The sequence below is a fragment of the Pogona vitticeps genome, chromosome 2 (assembly GCF_051106095.1).
Source record: "Pogona vitticeps strain Pit_001003342236 chromosome 2, PviZW2.1, whole genome shotgun sequence".
NCBI lineage: Eukaryota > Metazoa > Chordata > Lepidosauria > Squamata > Agamidae > Pogona > Pogona vitticeps.
In genome coordinates this window covers 55,500,687-55,522,100 of record NC_135784.1, presented here as the reverse complement: position 1 = coordinate 55,522,100, position 21,414 = coordinate 55,500,687, and the positions used below count along the sequence as shown (strand labels likewise).

Below are 21,414 nucleotides of genomic sequence, written 5' to 3'. Positions count from 1 at the left end.
CGTCAGCCCGTCCATTAAGAATCCAGCATGAATACATCTGGCCAAAGAGTCACATGCCCCCAAGGTGCTATGCAAATACTGTTCAAGTACTTTATTAAACAGAGCCCCTTACACTTGGAGATGATACCTGGGAAATTAGATGTTGATTTACCCAATTAAAACTGATTATACACAACATACTGTTAAGTGCTTCAGTTGCAACAGTTATTATAACCCACATACACATCCGTGACAGTTTTATCACAACAGGGGAACAGATGGGATTAGAAATGGCTCAATATTACAAAGCATATTGAAACCCTAAAAATCTCCTTTTTTTGCTCTACAGCTCCAGGGAATACTCCCATGATCAGGAGCCAAACCAGCTGGGGGATTCTGGGAGTTGCAGTCCAAATAATTAACTTCTGTAAACACTGGATGTATTTCACTAACAGAAAAGTGCACTCTTCCTCCTAGACCTAGTCCTTCCTCTTTATGACACTATGCAACATGCTTACAATAATGCAACCTTTACATATGCCAATTTATGCAGCAGTTGCAAAAGCTATACATGTTTACTAAAATACCACTGAGGATCTTAAAAACACTAAATGTTTTCTTACTTGTACTTTATTTTACTGTATGAAAAGGCGCATAACGAATGAGGCCAGATTTCTTTCCATTTCAGATCTTTGTTGTTGCTGCTATTTCCACACATACTTAGAAGAAGAATTTTCTCCACTGGTGTATACAAGGCCTCTTTCAGCAACTGCTGGAATATGAATCATCTCTATTGCCCATAGTTGCGGGCAAAATGTATTTCACTTTCATCTCTTCCACTTTATATCAACAACATATATCAACTACAATGTTTTTCTATCTATTTTAATATTATTCATTCTCACTCTAAACACTATACAATCATAACTTGTACCATCTTTCATGATATAAGATATCTGATTCTCAAGTAAAGGTCTAGTAAATATTATAGTAGGCCCCCTTATCCATGGTATCAATATACACTTATTCACTTATCCATGGTCCAAAAATATTAAAAATATTTAAAAAAAAAAAATCAAAACTATTTTCACATGTATTACCAGAACCAGCCACTAAAGGGAGCCAACGACCATGCTATGAATACTTATTAGTGAAGAATACATCACATGTCTAGCTCAGGCAAAAAAATTCTCTTTTCTTTTCCTTTTACCATGCTTTGTTTCTCTCATTCACTGTTATTCATGGTTCTCAGTATCAACAGGGGATTGGAACCAATCCCCAGTGGATATGCAGCTCCTACCATATAGAGCAAATATCATCAGCATTCATATGTAAGGAATGTATGTGGATGGCTTGTACAACAACCATTAATTTGAACAGTAACTTGAAGACAGTGGTGCTATTCAAATAAAAATAAAGGAAGTCCAAAGCCAGAAAAAGCTTCTTCAAATCAATTTACTTTTACTACTTGTTTTCTATCCTCTTCTCCGAGACATCAAATACAAGCCTGGTGCATTTCTCACCTTTAGACTTGCTTATTTTCTGATTACTATTTCTTCCTACATCATAAGCAGCAGAAACCCATTGCCCCAATTTTATGTTTTCTATGCAGAACCATTATCTGGGGCAACTCCTGGCTTTCGTTATCGTTTAAATGAAATTTCCAGTATCCTGATTTAATACATTAGATTCCTTTAGGAAGAACTGCCTTTGAAATTTAAGGTACCTCCTGTCATATTATTGCTTACCTCTGTAAGAATGGTGAAACATTATAAAACTACACTGGTATAATGCCCAGTTTAAGAAAGCTACTGTTATTTATAGCCTCCGGCTACAATACAGGCACAGGTCTGTTACGTTCTTGAATCAGAGTCTTCCAAATACAAGCATATCCTCCATTTCTAAGACATAAAAGATGAGACAGCTTTGAATACTTGATCTGTCTTTAATTTGTTCAACAGTGTTACTTTTATTTCTAAATCCCTCTCTTGGCACACAGAACACAGTTTTGGGAACCAAACAAGAAGTCATCTTAACTGAATCTGAAGATGAAAATATCGTATTAAAAATACGTTATGTTGGAGCAGTTATCGTAGCTCACAGCTAAATCTCTTCAAGTCTGTGAATTCTTCCCTCTGGAAGTCTCTTCGGCATCTAAATGTCTTCTTTTGTTGTTTAGTCATTAAGTCGTGTCCGAATCCGGGAGGCAGTGGAAGACAGGAGGGCCTGGTGTGCTCTGATTCAGGAGGTCACGAAAGAAAAAAAAAGTCTTCTAGATCTTCCTGAATGCATTCCCATGTATTCTCATAATTATATTACCCAAGTCCAGATTCTGGGCAAGAAAATGCTGAGTTCAGGACCTACTCTAAGCATGGAAGATATGCAATGGATTAGCTTCTGTTTTTCAAAGTGCAATTATTTTTTATTCTGCCAGCACCATCCGCAGGACACATGTGGCTCCATCTTACACTCTGTTTATGAAGAATTATATTCTACGAGCTAATCCGGTGGTTCTTAACCTTGGGTTACTCAGGTGTTTTTGGACTGCAACTCCCAGAAGCCTTCACCACCAGCTGTGCTGGCCGGGGTTTCTGGGAGTTCCAGTTCAAAAAAACCTGAGTAACCCAAGGTTAAGAACCACTGAGCTAATCAGTCTGAGATGCTGCGTATGAAAGGCTCCACTGCTCTACATAAAGACCCATGAGTGAGTGCCGCATGCTGTGTAAAGCTACCCTACCCCAGTGCAAAAACTGCATATATTAGGAAAAACTCAACATTAACCCCAAAAGTAAAGGGCTGTAAATATAATAAGTATGTGTCAACTCAGTTCTGTCCTGTGGTGAGTCTCACACCATTTTCCAAGCATAAAGTTCTCAGAAATGGCTTTCCAGTCCCTCGTCCAGGTAGTGGTGTGGGACCACATAGCTTGCTATCATGGCACACATCTATCCAGCGTACACCGTCTGGGCAACCCTGGCCCTCTCCCAGGAGGCATGGTGGGGATTTGAATTCCCAGCACAGACTTTGTAGGCACTGAAGCACCCTGACCCACTGAGCTCTGTAAGATACAGGGAAAGGAAAAAAATGGATGAGGGAGAATTCTAAGCAGACATATAAACTATATGCATTGCATATGCACATAGATTGAAAAGCTGTGTTACAGTCATGCCTCGCTTTACGACTGCCCCGTATAACGACAAATCCGCTTAATGGTGCCTTTTTTGCGATCGCAAAAGCGATCGCAAAATGATGCTTCCTATGGGCAAAATCTGCTGTGGGATGATTGGTTCCCTGCTTCGGGAAATGATTTTTCACATTACGACGATCAGCGAACAGCTGATCGTCAGGTTCCAAAATGGCCACCGGCTGAAGAAAATGGCCTCCCGCTGTTTTCTAGGATGGATTCCTTGCTAGACAGGCACAGAAAATGGCCGCCGTATAGAGGATCTTCGCTGGACGGTGAGTTTTTAGCCCATTGGAACGCATTAACTGGGTTTTAATGCATTTCAATGGGTTTTTTATTTTCGCTTTACGATGTTTTCACTCTACAGCAATTTCGCTGGAACGAATTAACATCATAAAGTGAGGCACCACTGTATTTTTAGTAACCATTTCTTCTTGCAGCATTTTAGCTGTTGGTGTGCAACTGTGACCCTGGGTTTTTTTTTTCCTCACAAAAGAACATTGCCACTTTTGCTTTTCATTTATCCTTTCCGGAATTCCCATGTTGTCTGTAGCAAAAACGAAATGAATTGTGTTATGGTGCCTTAAAGATAAGCAACGTAGCCTCCCTCAACAAATGTATGTCGTATAGCTCCAATATAGACAAATGTGTATATGTGTGGAAGGAGGAGAGAATGAGAATTATACATAGAAAGTGTCCTGCAAAGATGCTTGGTGGGTTGCATAAATTTTGGTGAGGGCCTTGGCCCCTTCTCCTGCAGAGCAAAGGACAGCAAAACAAAGCAAAGCCAAAATGAAAATTTCACTGGCAATAACTTGTTACCAATGTCCAAACAAACCTCCAGACATTGGGATGTCTACCTGCTCTTAAAACAAAAGGAGAGAAGGGTTACAGTTCTAGCTTGAAAGGATCGTTTGTAAGTCCCTCGCTCCCACATGTCAGTTTTCATGGAGGAAAATCTGAATGTCCTCTAGCCAGCTCCGGATCTACAGACTTCCTACGTGAGACTGAAAGATTTGTGTCTTTTACACATCTGACAAGAAATCTGATTATGGTCTCAGAATATATTGTACCTTGTTTATATTCAATTTAGTCTTCATTCTTGGATACCCTTTAATATTTTAACTTGGAAGTTTAAATATGTTTCCTTCTCTTCTCTAAAAGGTTTATTTATTTAACAAGAAATGATGTAAATAAGGGCCAAAAATATAAAATATACTTGGAATATATATTACAAATACAGAAGTGTATATTCCAAAAATCAAATTCTTCTAATACAAAACTTTCTATTCCATATATGTAGATAGTATTTTTTTTTCTATATAAAAATGTTAGTTCTAATAAAATATGAGCTTCTGTTTAAGCGGCATAAAACTTAAGTTTAATAATTCAAAAGTATACAAGGGAAAAACTATTTCCCCTTAGTAAAAGACTATTTTCTTAACAAAAATCTATCAGATACAAATCTCATACAGTCAATTAAAAATCTCTATTGCAATACATATTATTTATAAAAACAAATTGAGCATAATCTAAGCATAGAAAATAATTCACATTGCATTAAATAATTCTCACCCATTTTCCAGCAGAGAGATTTCTCCCTTGTTTATAAAAAGAGGTGTCTGTATCCTTTGGGAGGTGATCCGTAAACATGACAGAAATCTCTGTTTATATACTTTTGATGTTTTGGGTTCGTCAGAACCTTATGACTTTTTGCTTTCTTGGGAAAAAGCAGTCTCCTTGGGGGGGGGGGGAGACTGCTTTTACTTGCTAGGGTACCAGCCAGTTGAGTTAGCTGAGCCGTAAATTTCCCCCACATGGAGTAATTTCCTTAGCACCATATTTGGGCAGTACAGTACATTTTGAATGCTAGTTTCCTGCTTTTTATATTTCCCAATTAAATCCCTTGACTTTTTTTCCGGCCATATATTTTTCTGAAACCAGTAACTGACACACATGCTTGCCTGAAACAAGCCTTCACATTGCCAAGGGAGAGGAAGGGGCTAGAAAAAAATCAGCATTCACCAGAATAATAGCAATTAAGTGGTTTGGACTAATTCAGGATCTGATGACCAGGAACCCTGAAAAAAGTCTGAAGTGGAATGGTTCCTTGTTACTGGATCCTGAATTAGACCAAAAATATAAGCACAGGACTCTTCAAAACATAGCATTTGGAAGTGGTAAAATCTTAGTTGCTTTTACCATATGATATCTAATGGATTTACTGTAGAAGATTTTTGTTCATCAGGAAGTTTAGCAGTGTGAGAGAGGGTTCTTCTCAGTGTAAAAGCAGGAATGACAGACAAGTACTGTGGTGAATGTAATGGGTAAGCTTTTCAGCTTTCCAACTTGCCAGTATATCTCATTTGCAAGATGACAGATCAGACTTCCTCTTGCGGGTGCTTTTTCCCATTGAAACTACAATCTTACACAATGAACCTGTTTGACATTCAGAAACAAGCATGGGGAATATCTTTGTTAAATTGCTAAAATATTAAATCTCTAATAATGTGAATACCCACACTTAAGATAACATGTGTAAAGATATATACACAAAAGATACAGTATATCAGTCCATGTCCCAAGTGCTCAAAAGTAAACAGAACACTTATATTATATTCCCCTGTCACATTCATTATACAATTGCCATTCTAGTCTACAAGTAAATCTACGCTGGATTCCTTGTATGTTTATCGTCTAACCATCCCTACATATATCACACATATTACTTGAATGTGCTAAATAAAAACTGAAGGGATTTGTTGTTCTGTTCCGGAAAGTAATTTATTGCTTCCCCTCTTACTGAACAAACCACCAAGTACCTCAACAAGGAGTTTTAGAGAGATTTTCATGACATGCAATACGAGTGAGCCTAGATCAACATCACAGCCAGGTAGTGTGACATTTGAGACTGACTGTTCCAGATGCTTGGATTACCCAACACAGAGCTATCATACCTACTAAGAGATTGTAGGCATTTAGGATTACAACATGCAATAGGATATTGACAGATATCACAAGAATCCCAGCTTAATTCCTTTCAAGTGCCAACATCTCTTACAAGCATGCTGATTGGAGCTGAACTGCAATATTAGAAGGTCATCTAAAGCAACTTCAGGATAACACCTCCTTATGTAAAGTGTTCCTCACTGATCTCTATGGTTTCTGCAATGAATGGTAGCCAAGGAGAGAGAGAAGAAGACTGGCCTATGGGCAAAGTGTCTGTTTCCCTGAACTCAATTTCATTTGTTTTCTGAACTCAAGTTCATTTATATGGGAAGTATAGTGGTGAAATGGGGTGGGAGCAAGGTTCTCTCTAAGGCATGTGTGGACATGCATGACTCCGTTTCCTTCCGTGCAGCTTTCGTCCTCCACACAGTGATCATTTTCAGCCTCTTTGGTTCAGGTTGTGTCAGAACCAAGAAGCTTCAGACATGCTGGCTTTCTATGCACAGACTGGCTGCTATGGATTTGATAACTATTGCCTTAACAGCTTGGCCCAGGGGCTCTATTGTTCCAGAAGCCACAGCTTGAATAACTAGTGGAACAACACTTAAAGAACATAGATGATGCCAAAGCAGAAGATTGTGAACAAGCATCATTTTCAGGCACATGTATAAACTGTTGCATTCCAACATGATGCATCTAAAAGATTTTTCAGTTAGTTGCCTCTCTACCTTCCTTTGGTCTCCCAACACTGGGTAGGAAGAAAGAATGAACACACACCCTTTCTTTTGCCTGTTTAACTATTGAAGAATGGTGCCTAAATGGAGTCTCAAATACACCATTTTTAAATTTCAGACCAAGGAAATTCAAAGGTAGCCCACCATATAATACCTGTCCAATTTTTGGGAACCAGCCACCATATCATGGACAAATTCCACTAACTGATGCTTTTATTGGGCTCATGAGCAGAGATGCTGCACATGTTTCAGGGACAAAATGCCTTTCTTTGAAAAGGACACACCATATCCAGATATTGGATATTTGCCTCTTGACAACAAAAATGCAAAAATGTGAAGCACCATTTTAATTCACTGAAAAAAGATGTATTGGCCAAACTAATTGTTATAAGAGGAGCAGAGTCACCCTTTCCTCTTATCTTTTCTAGTTACGCCTTGTCACATGCTCCGTGATGCTGCTGACTGCCAGATGCATGAATTGTGTTTGTTGGAAGGAAAGGAGTAGCAAGAACTCTACATTTCACGGCACCTCGTTCACTCCTATTTGCTTTGCAATACTTCAACAATATGACTAATTACCATTTTGATGACTATTCTTACCAGCTTACGCACATTTTGATCAGTGATCTTACCAGTTTCTGAGTTAGTCCAGGTGGAGCCCATTCATACGTCACAGTGTCAAATGTGGGATCTTTCCGAGACACAATAGGATTAGTGATGATCATGCGGTTCCTTTTATAGATGCGAACGCCATCACCTCCTTTCACCCGGGCAGTTAGTGAAGAATATTTCGAATCAGAGAGCAAACGGCCAATTTTCCGGTCGTCTTCAGCGTCAGAGTTTAGGCTGTGATCTTCCTGGCTGCATTTGCATGACTTGCATATTTTCCTGTGGGAGACAAATGAGGTCATCCTCTGATAGAAGCTGCATCCCAAGAGGCATGTGCTCTTTGGAGGCTCAAGGGTGAACCTTCAGGGAGGGAAAACGCTGAAGGTTGAATATCAAAATGGATAGTGACACAAGCCAAAAGACCTTGGTTGGCAAAGCTTCAGCTTAGTCTGGAGATGAAAGTTAGTAATCTGTGGACTTATGGGATTTGCAATGGTATGGAATAAAAGTTTAAAAAGCTACACTATAGGGGCTCTGGAGGAAAAACCATAGGTCGCCATGACTGAGTGTTCCTTTTATGTTGCTGGGAGTACAGCTACTAAGTTGCATGAAACAGAACTTTAAGTTGCATGCATTTTTCAAGGACTTCTGAAACAAAATTATGCAAACCTAATTAGTACAATGAAAACATCCAATGATGACATTTCAACACAGCTGCATAAGTGTTTTAAGAGATAAGATGTAGAACTTCCTGAAATTTATTTAGATTTGGAATGGACTGGTACATTTGGAAAATGCCTATATTAGAGGTGAACAGATATAGACAGGCAGGCAGGGCTGGCTGGATCACTCAGTGGTTTAGATATCTGACTGCAGAGCCAGAGGCTGGGAGTTCAATCCCCCACTGTGGCTCCAAGGAAAAGAGCCAGCCTGTGTAGCTTTGGGCAAGCAGCACAGTCCCAGGACACCCTCAGGAAAAAAAAAAAAAGAATGGTGGCACTTCTGTGTATTATCTACCAAGAAAACTGTGTAAAAGGTTTGCCGTAAGTCAGAATTGACTTGACAGCACATTATTATTATAGAGGGGTGGTGGTGGTAGAGATAATTACAATATCTGCCATCCCTTACTTGGGCTAGGCTGCTAGAGTTGATGGGAACTGCTGTTCAACCACATCCAGAGTTGCACACTCCACTCCAAGAAGTGTGGAGTGGAAGAAGTCAGTCAGTCAGTCAGTCAGTCAATCAATCAATCAATCAATCAATCTGGAGATGCTGGATCCTCAACTTGGCACTGCCTGCACACAGATTACAAGCTATGCTACTAAGGCTATTACCCTTTCCTTTAAGGAAATAAAGGTCTCTATCCAAAGCAAAACACAGCATAGATGTTTGCCAGTGCAATACTCTATATTTTTGTAATTATATAAAATCTGTTTTTTTTGTCTTTCACTGCAATGGTTTTAGCAAGCTTCTGGTCAGTCTGGCTATGTAAATGAAAAATGAAAAAGGGATCAAAACAAGAGATCCTGTGGAATCAGCAGTAAATTTAACTAGCTGTCTGGTTTTGGAAAGAGACACTAGCCAACTGATACTTTGGAGAAGTCAACAGAGGGAAGAGCCCTGTCTCATTATTGACATCAGCAACCCACGGACATGGTACTCTGCTCTGGAATAATTAGATCTGGAAGCCAGCGCTTCACGCAAATTACAGTTCATCAACTGTATTTTAATCTTTATAATGCACGGAGTATTAGGATGGGGTGTGAGTATAATTGCTTTGGCATCATGCCCTCTTCCCCTCATCGTGCAAACAAAGGTCAGTCATGTGGCAGTTCTCGTTCCAATGCCACAAAAGAATGTTTGTTTTCTACCGGCCTTGCCAAAGTTAATTTCGGAAGACTAGTATTACAGAACAAGGGCAAATGCCTTCGCTTAGGATTCCTGAATGCTTCCAGTTCCAAGGTACACCAAGTCAGTGTGATTACATTTCACTTCTAAAGTAAAAATAGCATATAAAGGCTTCAAGGGGAAAAAAAACATTGCAGAGAACCAAGAAACCATGTCAACGTCTGTCCACAAATTCCATTCTACAAGGCAATTCTTTGTCCTAAATAGGTTTAGAGCCACAGAAAGAACATGCAAGTGATGATTGGAGATATGAGACTGTAGGGATGGCACTCATGTCCCTCTTTTCCATAACTTCTCCCAGGTAGCACACTGTCCCTAATCAGAGGCGACCCTAGATATTTTGCAGCCTGAGTTGGAATGGAAAACACTTACCATTCATGCGCCATAAATCAAAGTATATTGTCCCAATGGTTGATTAATTTATTTAGGCATCCAAAATAGCCCCTCTCTTTTTTTTCTGATAACAAATAAAATACAGTACTGACTGGTTTTCTAACCCTCACGCTACCCCAAACAAGCTGCCTTTTAATCATTTATGTTTGGGGAATGCCCTACAAAAATCAGTTAGCTCAAGTTGTTAGCATTGACTCTTTCTTTGGCATTTAATTTCCCAACCAAGAATTTCAGCAGGTAGTCTGAGAGGGAAATAGAGATTATAAATCTCATCTCTAAAACACGTATCATAATATTAAGGCATCAGCAGGTCACGATCTGCCATTTCAAGAGCTGACAAGAATCATCATGCTCATTTCATAACAATTTTTAAAAAGCATGAACATTTTCCTTAGCAGCCCTGCTTGTACATCACAATAAGCTTGGGCTGGTGACACAAGATGCATCTTTCCTGTAAATAAAACAATGATCCAGAGTTTATCATGATGTATAACCATGAAACCGAGCAAGTTCTGTAGCTGACCTTCTCAGCAAGCTAGAAAACTAACCCTCAAAAATACGCCAGAGAGAAGGTAAAGAGCTAACTTTTGCTAGGTTCCTCTGTTATAGTAGGATAGCATTCTGATGTTACAGTGGCAAACAAAATGTCCACAGAAAAAATCACTACCAATACATGAGTGCAAAAGCATGATCCTACTTCTGCTCCCCAGTAATTTGTACCAGAATGCTTGCCATCTCTGATATTAATCGTACTAAACATTCACAACTAATAGTTATTGACAGCCTCATCCACTATGCATTTCTTTAAAGACACCCAAAATGGCAGCTATCACCAATCTTATGGTACTGGATTCCACAATCTAATTATGTGCTCCCCCCCCCCCCGGCTTGAATCTCTCACCATTCAAAATGAGATACTGATTCTAGTATTATGGAACAGTTGCGCCGTCAACTTTCTTCATGTCAAGCAAGATTTTATATATTTCCTATCATGTTTCCTCTTACTCATGTTTCTTGAAATTGAACAGCTCAAACATCACAATCTTCTATATGGGGTCGGGGCTGCTCCAGCCTACGACTGGGTTAGTTGTTCTCTTCTGTTCTCTTTTTTTCAGCTACACAACATTCCTTTTCAGGTAGACCAACCAGAATTATACAGAGAAGGCAACTTCTTTGGTAAGACAATTTCCCTGACAAAATACTTTTGGATCTAATGTCTGTGGCTGAAGGCCACCCCATCTGGTGTACTTTCCAGTCTGGCCCTTCAAACAAACTGAGTTCCAACTAGAGAATCACATGTTCTCCAGGAACAGGTAAAAGACTACAATGCACACAAAACAACCATAACCTGGGTAAAATAATTGGTGGTGTAGGCTAATAACGTAATGCATGGGTAAATAAGAGTGAGACCCTCGAGACTGGTGGTTCCCAACCTTGGGTTCCCAGATGCTCTTGGACTACAACTCCTTGAAATCCTGGCCAGCACAGCTAGTGGTGGACGCTTCTGGGAGTTGCAGTCCAAGAATATCTGGGGACCCTAGGTTGGGAAACCATGTTTTTAGATGTTATTGAACTGCAACCTCTAGAAGTCCCAGAAAGCACAGCTAAATGTGAGGAATATTGAAGTTGCAATCCAACAACTCATGGAGGAAACCCCATATTCTGCCTCTCCCTCTTCTAAAATGACTGGCAGTCGTTCTCTGTCTCAGGTGAGATTTTTTTTTTTTTTTTTTTTGGTCAGACAACTGTTCCATTACTTGTTCAACAAGAGAATCCAGGGACTGAAGTTGAAACTTTCTCCAAGTGAGCTTTGATTCCACTCCGCTATGGTCTTCTTGACAACTATTATCCCAATCTTAAAGTGACTGAGGGAAAAAGGAAATATCTCAAAACAACAGCAGATTGAATAATGCATTTGGAATAAGTCTCAGGAACTTGGATCCAGGCAACCTATATTTCATATTTCTTTCCTTTGCCAATCATCAGCCAGATAGTATTGTCTTTCAGATTTTATATATCATTCTCCATTGATTTAACATAGGTCATTTCACTGTGGTCATTAAAAAGTACTTTCTGGCTTCTGAGTAACCATAATGTAAGTGAAGTCAAAAATGTATTTCTATGTTGCTAAGATGATATATTGGCGCTATCATTTGTAGCAAATGGAACCAGGATCCCAATGACACTAATCCAAATAGCTCTTTTTAAAAGGACACCATACAATAAACAGGTATAAACATACAATATAGGTGCCCTGTTCTTTGTGGTTTCTGTTGTGCTACTTGCTAACTTCTTAACATAGACCTCAACAACATCCATATGACAAACAAGAAAACACAGACACTATAACAAAGGACAATGTCAGACACAGGAGCTAATGATTTGATGATCGCTCCCAATGAAAGATGTGAGGAAGGATATATATTTGAAGAGAATGAAATATATCACTGTGGCTGTGGGAGAGTAACTGGGCATCTGATCTTCCATTTCTATGATCAGATTTTGGCTCCACCTGTCATCCTCAATGGTTTTCAGGGACGTCCTCAGAAACAGCAGAAGCTTCTGTTACAGCATCATGATAAGAAACCAGATGGCAGGTTCCTATATAAACATTGGCAACTGGACAGTCCAACACAGCAGCTTTGAAGGATTGTGTCTCTGAGGGAGACTACAATTAAATCAGAATTAATCCACAACATTTGTAGGGTGAAAAGTTCAAGAACCTTTTCAGCCACAGGGGAATTAGAATAGTGGCCCCTATTGACTGTGGTCATAAGAGTACTAATGTATTTGGTTGCCAGGAAAGCATTCATTAAACTTCTGCATATCAAACTAAAGGTAAGGCAAGTCCACAATTTACATAAATGAAATGTTCTTGGTAGATAGGAGATTCCTGAAACCTGACAAATACTAGTCTCATGTTCAAAATGGAGGTAAAAAGCACATGGCAACTGCCAACCAGTAAGATAACAGGAAAGGTATCAGACTAGATCACTCTTTTCTATTTCTATTATAATTCAGCTACAAATTCTCTATGAAGAGAACACTGCCCTTTAATAGCACGAACCAAAGAAATTAGTGACAATTCCCTGAGGAGCCAGGAGTCCTACTATGCCTTGTGGAAGCGTTAGGCTGTTTAGCCTTAGGCAAGCTACTATCTCATGATGCTTTACAGGTTCAGATGGAGCTTAAAAGTTCGAATCGTGGGGGTTACCTAACTATTAATGTCTATTGCTGCAGACCTTGTCAGCTTATTGAGGAGCAGATGTACTAAACTCCGTTTAGATTTGTTGACTAAAGCTTCCAGAATTCCAGCTGGCCTAGTTCCCAACATAGTGCTCTACAGAGGTTTGCATTAAGACTCCCATAGTTCCCCCAAACTGCCTCAAATATGAAAGAGGCATCAGGTTTCTTATCTGTGCCATAGAGCATTATGCAGTATTATTACCAGCACTATGGAAGATCAGATGCCCAGTTATGCCGATGGGTCCCTTGAAAAGGTTTGTTCCCCAGTTTCTCATTAAAGCTGCAGCCCTATTGCCTCCCATGAACGTGATTGATGTTTACGCAGGTACTCTACAACACTCATGTGGCTTAGCAACCCTGGGAATGACAACCCACACCGGGTAACAATACCTTGACCACACTTTGTGATGTCACTTTTTGTCAACTTTATAAAGTCTCCAGCAGAGACTTTAAGTAGTCATCATGTCCTCAACAGAGAAAAACAGCTTGGCAACAACTCCTGAAAACCAAAAAGTGGAAAAGACAGAAGACCTTTCCTCCAACAAAACAACTGGGGTGGGAAAGTCAAATCTATTTCACTGGACTGAGCAGGATGCTTCCGACATAGAGGTGCATGAGGAAAGTTTTCTTCCAGGTACTCCTTTTTAAAATCTGGTTGTAGGTTTCCCGAAACATCCTATTGGGCATCCTAAAATATACCTTTGTTTTTTGGATCCTAAAGGGCTTCTTTAACAGCCTGATTTCATTGCAGAAGTACCAAAAACTTCTGCAATGAAGTGGTAACTTCTGAAAACCAAAAAGTGCAAAAAGCAGAAGAGCTTTCCTCCAACAAAACATCAGGTGAAGTATTCTAACAGTTTGGGGACTGAAATAGGCAGCGGGGAAGGATCACCAGTGACCACAAGTTACAACAACTCCGAAGAAGATATGAAATTGGAGGCATGACACCATCATCAGGTGAAGTATTCTAATAGTTTGGGGACTGAAATAGGCAGTGGGGAAGGATGATCAGTGACCACAAGTTACAACGGCTCTGAAGAAGATATGAAATTGGAAGCATAACACCATCATCAGAAATGGAACATGAAAGGCAGCTTCATCCAGCACTTTGTCAGCGGCTTGTGCTTAGGAAAGGAAAATGACTTCAAACCCTGTATGATGACCTGTTGAGGGAGGCCGACAGGGACAAAATGTTTCTGCTGGTCCTCCTCGACATTTCGGCGGCCTTTGATACCGTCGACCATGGTATCCTCCTGGGGAGGCTCTCAGAGTTGGGAATTGGTGGCTCGGCACTCGCCTGGCTCTGTTCCTTCTTGGAGGACCGTCCCCAGAGAGTACAGCTTGGGGAGAGCGTCTCGGCCCCGTGGAGTCTCAATTGTGGGGTTCCACAGGGGTCGATTATCTCCCCAATGCTGTTTAATATCTATATGAGGCCGCTGGGTGGGGTCATTAGGGGATGTGGGGCTTCGTGTCATCAATATGCCGATGACACCCAGCTCTACATCTCCTTTTCACCAACTGCAGGTGATGCTGTCCTTTCCCTTCAGCGTTGCCTGGGGGCCGTACTGCAATGGATGCAGTAGAACACGATGAGGCTGAACCCGGACAAGACGGAAGTTCTGAGGGTGGGTGCCCCCATGGTAGGTGGCTTGGGTGACTCTCTCACGTTTGGGGGGGTCATCCTGGCTGCAAATAGTGGGGTCCACAGCCTGGGCATATATTTGGACCCAGCGTTCACCATCTCTGGTGGATTGCCCGGCTGCAGCCCTATCTCGACACGGGGGCACTCACCACCTTGGTGCATGCGCTCGTAATCTCAAGATTAGACCACTGTAACACGCTCTATGTGGGGCTGCCTTTGAGGTTGATACGGAAACTTCAGGTGGTGCAGAATGCGGCGGCCAGACTCCTCACTGGAGTGAGAAAATACCATCATATTTCTCCAACGTTGGCCGCATTGCATTGGCTGCCCATTCGTGTCGACTTCAAAGTTTTAATGCTTACTTACAAGGCCCTAAACGGTTTAGAACCTCGATATTTGGCAGAACGCCTGCTTCCAGCAAGGTCTACCCGGATCATCCACGCGAGTCAGGAGGTGAGGCTGAGGAGCCTGATGCCGAGAGAGTCCCGGAAGGAGAAGACACAAAACCAGGCCTTCTCGGCGGTGGCTCCTCACCTCTGGAACAATTTCCCTCCAGAGATTCGCGCGGCCCCTATGCTGGGCATCTTTAAAACCCAATTAAAAACATGGTTGTTTATTCAGGCCTTGCCTCCAGCCAACTCTTTATTTATTTATTTTTTCTTCTTTACTTTTTCTTTCTCTTTCCCTTTTTTTTTAATTTTATTGTACCCCTGTTACTGAATTAGCATGTACTTGCCTGTGTTTTATTGTCCGATTTTGTATTGGAAGCCGCCTAGAGTGGACTGGTAGTCCAGATAGGCAGGGTATAAATCAAATAAATAAATAAATAAACCCCCACTGAGGTGCTGCCATCGTCCTCCATGCCGTGAAGGAACAAGCCGGGTAGGTGGGACTTGTTTAGCCCTGGAAGGCATCCCATCTAGGAGAAGGAAAACTCTGACTTCAAACTCCCACTAAGGCGCCGCCATTGGCCTCCATGCCATGAGTGAGCAGGCCAGGTAGGTGAGACTCGTCAGCCTTGGAAGGCAACCCATCTAGGAGAAGGAAAACTCTGACTTCAAACCTCCACTGCCTTGTGGCTATATCCACCAATGGAAAAGGCTTCTTGCCTTTCATTGGACTCTTGCCTTTCATTGGACTATTTCAGTGATGTGGAGAGGGGAGATTTGCTGCTTGGGTAACAGCCTATCATCCATATTATTTTACCCAGGCTTCGTGTCTTGTCGAGGACACTCCAGCTTTGCATACAGCGTCAAAACACTAGACGCTGTTCCAAGTCCTCCATACAGAGCACGTTACCATAGTCTCTCAAGACTGAAGGATGCCTATGAATGAATATAATAAACTGGTACATGCAGTAAAAATAATAGGAAGTGAAAAGAACTCTTTCTCTGCTCATTCTGTGAAGGCATTGGTTGTAAGCAATGGAAGTATTAGGCAAATATATTTTAATCGTGTCTTGCTTTTCAAAACCAAACTAGAGGAAACTGCACCCAAGCAATTATCAGGAGGGGCCAGAAAGGAGCAACAGGAGAAGAGGCAAGCTTTAACCTCATCAAAAATGTGTTATGCTGTTCAAGTTTTCAAGTTTGAAAAACAGCAAAATGAAACCAAAGTAGCCTGTATCCTCTCCTTTGTTAACAATCCAGCCCCTGTCCTGTACACAGACTAGACATACATAGCTCCACATACCTCAGGGGTGAGCAATGTGAGGCTTGCAGGCTGCCCCCTCAGCTCTCCCTCAAGGGCCCCCTGCCAAATTTTCCAAAATGGCAGGAACAAAAACAACAACCCCATCATGTCTTCTTTTTTTACTGGATATGTTTGTGGGGAGCCCCATGAAAAACATTCTGTTTTTAAACTGGTACTGATTCATACACTGAAAATCTAATAACATTCCTGAATACCTTCTGGACGTTCTTGAAATCTTATAAAACAAGATGTACTACACACTTCTTTATGGTGTAAAGACGGTGACTTCAGAGGCAGCTTCTGATGAATTAGTGTGCTTATAACTGCATTTGTCTTTTTAAATATTTTGTAAGCCATCTTTTCAGGGAGAAAGATGGAAGATAAATATGATGACCAAATGAAATGCTAAATAGAACTGTTCCAAACAGTCCAAAGGAAGTTACCACTTGGAATAAAAAGTGTTTCTGAGACACAGGAAGCTTTGCATCCCTAAAAGCTGTGAGAAGTCATTGAGATCACTCCATAATCTCCAAGCAAATCTCAGCAGGGTCTTTCCCTAAGGGATGTTATGGCTTTACACATGCCCCTGGCAGATCTCAGTAAGTTAGATTTGAATATTAAGTTTTGTTTTGTTGTTGTTTAGTTGTTAAGTTGTGTCTGACTCTTTGTGACCTCATGTACCACAGCACGCCAGGCCCTCTGGTCTTCCTGCCTCCCGGAATTGGGAATATTAATTAGTTAATGCTAAACAACAACCTTGTTGTTGGACTAGAGACCAAAGTCCAAATCCTGCTCAGCCATGGAAATCCATTGGGGGATGGCAATACAGTAGTAAATCTTCTCCTTAAATATCTCACACCCCTTGAAAACCCTGACCAGTATCACCCTTAAGTCAGATGGAACTTGATGGTACATGGCAACAACAAACAACAGTAACTGAGAAACTAACTAATTAGTTAGAGAGCTCAGTCTTTCATGGCAAACACTTTGTGTAAACAGCTCACCGGTTTCCAGTTGCGTCAATTCATGTTTACTGTTAAAGTAGTCCAAGCTTTCGATGGCAATATCCTGCACCATCTTCTTCAGGGAAGACAAGATATCAACTTAAACAAAGCTAACCTTAAATACCTCCAGCTGGGTGGACATTCAGACCAAACTCAGGAAGATTCAAATTAAAGAGTGAGTCCCCCCCCCACATTAGCCAGTACTATTTAAGGACAACTTGCCAAGTCTATCCAGTTTACAAAACAAGGGATTTCAGGAAGCATTGGGGCTGATTACTATATTTGATACAATACTTAGTCAGTCTGGATTTTTCAAGCTGTTGTCATCCAAAATACTGTGAATGTTCTGATATTCTCTCTGTAACATATCTTCCAGTCTGGTTGATATAAGGTTGACCACAGCAGCATGATACTCAATAAACGCCCGGGACTCTGCGTCTCAGAGGGTCTTTTAACTGGATGAACCATTTGTTTGATTCTGTTACTAGGATGGAAAACAGGTTTGATATGAAGCTTGCAAACCAATCTTCCTATCCTTGCTGAAACTTGTCCATAAAAAGGAAGAATGACCACATTTCTTTTATTTCTTCATCTTCTTCCCTTTGTCTAATTTTTGTTATAATCCAGCACCTAATTAATGACACTAGCACCTTATTAAAGTCTCTAGCGGAATATCCATTTTCTCTAAGGATTGACCATAACAATTGGAGCTCATTAGCTAAAGAATCCGTGTCTGACACCACATATTCTCTATAAACTAAAATACAAAGGAGTGATCTTTTCTGGGCAGGATGATGATGGCTGAGGCCATTCAAAAATTGGTTAGTGTGAGTAGCCTTTTTATAGATTTTATGACCCAATGTCCCATCTGACCTCTGATAGACCATAACGTCTAAGAATAGAAGGCCCACATCACTCTCTATTTACATGGTGAATTTAATATTTGGATGAAGATCGTTAATATAGATAACACATTTATCCAGGGCCTCTTTTCCATGTGGCCAAATAAAAAAGGTTGCCATATCTGATCCCAGGCATCTACACAGGTTGTAGCAACCCCGTTGCTGTAGAACCTAAATGAGGTCAACAGCACTGCCACACAAGTGAAGGAAATATTGGCCTTGGTCTCCCATGGATAATGTTTGAGCAATAATGCTATTAGATGAAAACCACAACCCAGCAACCTCTGTGTAGTACATGGCTATCCCTCAAAGGTCTCTGTACACAGGAGGGGTCCAACCAGTAGGAAGTCAAGTTATACTACCTGATCCACAGATGCCTGTGAATTTGCTTCTTTGAATGAAATACAGAATGAAGTGCCTCATTAATGGCCATGAAAAAGAAAACAACAGAAACTCTATTGGTGCAAAGCAGGATCCTTTGTCTTATTGATAAGGCCATACTGTTGAACTGGCAAACACAGACAATCAAGTGGCTGCATTTTAAACCCAATCCTTCTGGTCACCCCACACTTGGCTGAAATTGAAAAAGAGACCCTCTTTGTACTGTTGATTGTCACTTCCTCTCCTCCCTCTCTGCCCCAAAACACTGTGTGTGTTTCCCACCCACCCCCACCGCGATTGTATCATTGAGTCTTCAGGTCATTAACACGGGTTGTGGTGCAGAGTGGACTGAGTAGCCATGAGAGAGAAATACAGCCAATATTAATTTTAAAAAGGGTAAAATCCTTGAGATCAGAAGAAAAAAAATATTCTCCCAAGTCTTCATCTAACTGGCAAAATGGAAACCGACCCTGGCATTTCCTTTTAATTTAGGACATAAATATTTGCCTCAAATACAAGAATCCGTTAAGAGACATGACACAGAATTCAGCAAGAGTCATACAAACAATGTAATGGACAGGCAGCGGAAGGAGCCATTAAGGACTGCCAACTATGAGCAATCCTTGCACAGCCGGAATACTACAAAGACGTCATTATTGCGGGAGAAACCAAATGTGCGATTGTGCAAGGTTAAACACAGGCAGGAATGATGCTGCATTTTAATGTGTTCCTCAGATTGCTGGGTCTGAAAATATTTTCCCACTGAAGTCAAAACAGACCAAATTCACTACATGCCTGTCAGTTTATGTGATGTTGGCTGAACAGATACATCAGAAGGCCCACATATTTGTATTCAAATGAGCTACCAGAGTCTTTCCAAAGGGTTCCCTGGGGAGTGGAGGCTTAGAGGAATGTGACATTTTAAAATATGATATCACTGTGGAAACGCTGTAGTTCTTTTGAGTGGGATGTCTTAACTGCTATCCACTATCAGAAAGGCAGGGGCACAGAAGTATACTACTCTACCTCTAGACAACAGCGCATTGAAACTATTTAAGAGCTGCAAACAAACAAAAAAATGACTAGCCCAAATGTTACATCCCCTCCAAAGTTAACTAACAAGAGAGAAGGGATGTAATTGAGTTTAGCAGTAGAGTGTTGTCTATACACCAACCACTCCATTGAGTAATAGCATGACTTTCCCCCCATTAGTCACAACAGCTTACTAAAAGAGGATTTTGAATTGATTACTGACTGAGGGCACAAGACAGTTGGTGGTTTAGTACTGCTTCTACAAGAGAATATGCACAAAAGAAGATGGAGACTTTCTTTGAGGAATGAAGATGTAGGCAGCTCATTGAAAGAACCGCGGACTGAACTGCAGTGTATGTTGTAGATAGATGAAAATTAGAATAGAAATCCCCAATGTTCCAATTCTGTGTGATTGTCACAGGAGGAGTTCTTCTCTTCTGTAGTTTGTGGATCTGCCTGCTTTGATTAGCCTTCTGGACACAAGCGTGTTCTCTTCCTCTGCACGCCTCTCCCTGACATGAGAGTCTACTTGAGACACAGCTCTTGAATGGGATCTCAGGTCTTGTGACAGCTTATGTTTAGTGCAGTTTGGCCCTACAAAGAAGAACTGATTATTGTATTGCTTTCACTGAGCTCATAGCTGATGGGAGTGGAAGCCACACAAGGTGGAGGACTGGCACTCCAAAACGAAGTGGCACTATTCTTCCCCCCCCCCCAACTCATAATTGCTTAGATATCTTAAACATGGCATATTAAATATGTATCCTGAACGAACACATTTTAAGACAATGTGAAGTCCCCAGCTGAAAACGTTTAGATTAATTATGGATTCACTGATTTGGGCTCTGCTTGATATACTTAAAGCATCATTGTAAGGATTAATGAATATATATAAGCTAAGATCTTTGAACACTCAGTTAAAGTATTATGGTTATTAATATTTGGGAAGAGTTTCATAGAATAATTATTACTCTTCTTAGGTGCAAAGTGAATTCAATGACAGTATAATTGCAAAGTACACCCTTATGCCTAGACCGAAGGAGGACTTTTCAATTGTGTCCTCTAATCTCTGGAATGAAATGGCAGCAGAGATATGCCAGGCTCCTTCCCTCCATGCATTTAAAGAGATGGTAAAGACTGAATTACAGTGGCAATGAGCGCAAGACAAATTAGCAGATGAACTAAAGGGATGTGTGTCAAGAGGTTCAAGGGAAGGGCAGAATCCATTCAGCAGTTTAGCAGTGCATTTACCTCCAAGAGTGTGGTTCAAAGCCAGAGCACATCCCTCTACATCTTAAACAAGGTGCTCCTCTTCCTGATGGCAGCTGGCTAATTGAAACCTGAAAAGAAAGGAAAATACAGTTTTCAAATGCTCCATACCATTATTGATTCCAGGAGAATTGGCAAATGGAAAATATCAAAGAGCATGAAGAGCTACAGAACAAGCACCAGCAGAGGTCTCCAAACTACAGCCCACGGGCCACATCCAGCCCACCTTTTCTTTTTATCTGGCCTGGCGGACGTGCAGGAGGATGGGCGGTTGTGCGGGCATACAGGAGTATGTGTGTATGCGCACACGCATCTTCCTTCAGGTCTCAAAAATGTGGAGCATATATGATATGACCCTCCCACTGAAAAGTTTGGAGACCCCTGTACTAGAGGTAACTGTACATGGGATTATGCAAACATCAAGATAACCTTCAGAGCACACCATTACCAAAGTAAATAAAAAGTACAGCTTCTTCCAGTAACATCTTCT

At 40.9% G+C, this 21,414-nt stretch overlaps 1 protein-coding gene across 3 annotated transcripts in view; it reads right to left on the bottom strand.

Moving 5' to 3' along the window:
* The window catches only part of LMCD1 (LIM and cysteine rich domains 1), a 76,076-nt gene that overhangs the window by 20,022 nt on the left and 34,640 nt on the right, over positions 1–21,414 (bottom strand). For all 3 annotated transcript variants that reach the window (XM_020791417.3, XM_072989478.2, XM_072989479.2), the window contains 2 exons: positions 20,907–20,995; positions 7,479–7,734 (listed from right to left, as the gene is read on the bottom strand). In XM_020791417.3, the coding sequence (XP_020647076.2) occupies positions 7,479–7,734; positions 20,907–20,995 (345 nt within the window). The remainder of the gene's footprint in view (positions 1–7,478; positions 7,735–20,906; positions 20,996–21,414) is intronic.